At 39.9% G+C, this 3,453-nt stretch overlaps 1 protein-coding gene across 1 annotated transcript; it reads left to right on the top strand.

Annotated features, from left to right (window-relative positions):
• Positions 1-1,158: 1,158 nt before the first annotated feature.
• LOC102818944 (ribulose-phosphate 3-epimerase-like) lies at positions 1,159-1,795 on the top strand. The gene is made up of 2 exons (XM_006872277.1): positions 1,159-1,635; positions 1,673-1,795. Exons 1-2 carry the CDS (start codon positions 1,159-1,161, stop codon positions 1,793-1,795), a joined length of 600 nt encoding a protein of 199 aa, XP_006872339.1.
• Positions 1,796-3,453: the final 1,658 nt, after the last annotated feature.

The raw sequence follows: 3,453 nt of genomic DNA, 5'->3' as shown, positions 1-3,453 counted from the left end.
TGGATCTCTTCCAATCAGTCAGCCAGATAGTTGTCTTCCAAATTTCTTGGCAGAGATGAGTGAGTGCCTCCTGTGCTGCCTCACTTTCTTGAAAGATATCAATTTTTATTCCATCATAGAATCCAGAGGTAGCACTTGTTTTTGTTTGTTTTTTATTATTAGAGATGTGTTTTCTCTGTATCAGAGTTGAGGTCTGATACAGAAATGTACCCAACACAAGAGTTAATACTGAGGGGATCTAATGTTTAGCCACCTTGTCGTATTCTTGAAGGATAGGAAAGATAAAACCTTAGAATACATTTTCCAAGCCCAGTGTTTCTTTGATGAGCAAGTTACCGAGCATAGAATTCCACACAGTTGAGTTCATGTCTTTACTGTCTCCTCAGCTTAGATGCACCCTCCATCCACTACCTGGAAGGCTGGCTAAAATGTCACCTCCTTCATGAGGCATTTCTGCCAGTGCCAAGACTGCCTTTCGTCAGCACACCCCTCGAATTTGTCCCACAGGGCTTCTGAAACTGTTCCATAGTCCAGTCATCAGCTTGTGTTTCTGTCTCCTCAGCTGTGGTGCTCATTCCTGTTTCTCTAGATACTGTGTCAGGCACAGCACCTGGCTCCCAGGAGCAGTCACAGAAATGGATGTTGTCCTTTGAGATCATGACCCTGATGAACAGGATATGAACCTTGAAAATTATGAGACCTTTTCTCTGGATATAACCCTATACAGGGTCACTATGAGTCAGAACTGACTCGACAGCACTTCACAACAACAAAAAGTTACAAGGTGAAATTTTTTTTTTTTTTTACTACTATTCTAATTTTTTTTTTTTAAGTAAAAACACTGCATTGTGCTACTCCTAGAAGCCCATTCTTCTCTAGCTGTGTAAATACTAGCTAGACACTAAAACTGTGGTATGCAAGCTACTTTCATCTTATATGGATTTGACAGACCAACCAACCCTCAATAATTTGGCCTAAATCGTGTTGAGTTTATTTGAACTAGTGATTATTTTATGTACCAAAAAAAAAATTTAGTTTTTAGTAGAAATTCTGATCTACAATATCATAAAGACTAGATAAAACTCATCATTATCATCATTGTATGAGGGCCTGCAAAAAGTTTGTGGAAAAATAGAATTAAAAGATAATGGAGGCACCATGGCATCTGGCTGCAAGATTGGCCTATCCATCCTCAACAGCAACCTGGCCAATTTAGGGGGTGAAAGCCTGTGGATGCTGGACTCTGGTGCCGATTATCTGCACCTGGGTGTAATGGATGGGCATTTTGTTCCCAAGATCACCTTTGATTACCCTGTGGTAGAAAGTCTCCGAAAGCAGCTAGGCCAGGACCCTTACTTTGATTTGCAGATGATAGTGTCCAGGCCAGAACAGTGGGTAAAGCCAATGGCTATTGCGGGGGCCAATCAATATACCTTTCATCTTGAGGCTAGTGAGAACCCAGGGGCTTTGACTGAAGACATTCATGAGAATGGAATGAAGGTTGGTCTTGTGATCAAACCAGGAACTACAATTGAGTATTTGACACCATGGGCTAATCAGATAAAGATGGCTTTGGTCATGACAGTGGAACCTGGCTTTGGAGGGCAGAAATTCATGGACGACATGATGCCCAAGGTTCCCTGGCCATGACACTATCCATAAGTGTGCAGAGGCAGATGCTAACATGATTGTGTCTGGCAGTGACATTATGAGGAGTAAAGACACCAGATGGATCATCAACTTGTTAAGAAATGTTTGCTCAGAAGCTGCTCAGAAATGCTCTCTTGATCGATGAAAGCTCAACCAGCCCAGTGTTTCTGCTCATGAAACCTCCATTTTAACTGGAAAACAGGAATGTTGACTACCAAATCATACCACTGTTTAGGCAGTGCTGCTTTTCTAAGCAATTATTCATTCCAATGACTAAAATTTATAGTGAAGAATGTTCTAAAAGGGTATTGGTGTTTATATTTTACCTACATTTTTAGTGATGAGACTTAAAGATTAGTGTGGTAAATACCCAGTTTTTACTGAGACTGGGTTTTTATAAAGAGTGAAAAAAAAAAAAAAAAACTGTATTAAGATTATAAAACAAATATGTCTTGATGCCAAGGAAGACATTTTAGTTACTGTGAAAAAGATTTTTTTCTGTATTTCTAGCAAAAACTTTCTTTTGTTTCTCAGCTGTTTTGCAAAAGCAAAGGAAGTTATTTTGTTTTTCCTGTTTCATTTATTTGTGATTTATGTATATGCTTGATAATAGGATTAGAATGGAATTTGTGAAATTTCTAAGACTGGATGTAGGTGGGATGAGATCTAATATGCCTGTGTCTGAAATATCTATTGAGTCTAAAATACTTATTTTTCATTTTCCACCTTATACTTGATGTATAAAAATTATAAAATAAAGGTTGAGGAAATAATGAACATTTTCCCATGAATGTTTTTAAGCCCTTTACATATATAATGAGAGGCCTTCTCTTTATAAGAGTTTTAGGAATGCTGGTGGCACAGTGCTTAAAAGCACTCAGCTGCTAACCAAAAGTCCAGACGTTCAAATCCACCGGTGGTACTGTGGAGGAAGACGAGGAAGTCATATAGATTTACAGCCTTGGAAGCCCTGTGAAGCGGTTCTATTCTGTGGTTGCTATAGGGTCATTGTGAGTCAGAATCAACTCTGCGACAGTGGAATTAGTTTGAGTTAATGAGTTTATTCTCTTTTATAAACCAGCTCAGCTGATTTGCACTACTAGAGTAGTTTTTCTCAATTGTGAGTAAAATACCATTTAAGTAAGGAAAAAATTCCCATAGACCCTGGAAAACCCATCCAGACATTAAGTGCTGTAGCTCTAATCATGTGGTGCCCATGTGGTGGTAAACAAGAGTGCATACAAGGGCACTGAAATCACAGAGCTGTGGGGGCACAGATGGTCCTCCACATGATCTATCATGAGTAGGTTTTCCTAGATGTCCCTAGACGTAAAATTTTTAGCGTATGATAGAATTCAAGATCCCCAAGGAGCACTGCAAGAATCCTCAGAGATCCAAGGATTCATTGTGAGAAACACTGCTCCAGATGGGATCTTAGGGCTTCTCTGGCCTGGAAATGATGCTATTCTTCCTTTGTTGTTGTTGTTGTTGTTAGGTGCCATCGAGTCAGTACCAACCCATAGCGACCTTGTGCACAGCAGAACACAACACTGCCAGATCCCAGGCCAACCTCACTACTGTTGCCATGCTTGAGTCCATCAATTCTGCCACTTGGCCAATCCATCTCGTTGGGGGTTGTCCTCTTTTTCTCTGACCCTCCACCTTACCAAACATGATATCCTTCTTCAGTGACTGGTCCCTCCTGATAATATGTCTGAAGTATGACAGATGAAGTTTGGCCATCTTGGCCTCCAGTGTGCCTGATATTTCTTTAATTTTTAAAGTAACAGGATCATATGAAAG

This window comes from Chrysochloris asiatica, unplaced genomic scaffold, assembly GCF_000296735.1.
Source record: "Chrysochloris asiatica unplaced genomic scaffold, ChrAsi1.0 scaffold00190, whole genome shotgun sequence".
NCBI classification, from domain to species: Eukaryota; Metazoa; Chordata; class Mammalia; order Afrosoricida; family Chrysochloridae; genus Chrysochloris; species Chrysochloris asiatica.
The sequence above is the reverse complement of the archived record's forward strand: the minus strand, read 5'-3'. Positions and strand labels throughout refer to the sequence as shown.

Bases quoted from the DNA above. Each gene is read 5' to 3' on its own strand.
- LOC102818944 (XM_006872277.1), top strand. From the start codon at position 1,159: ATGGCATCTGGCTGCAAGATTGGCCTATCCATCCTCAACAGCAACCTG. The intron at 1,636-1,672 runs GTTCCCTGGCCA...AAGTGTGCAGAG, and splicing joins TGGACGACATGATGCCCAAG to GCAGATGCTAACATGATTGT.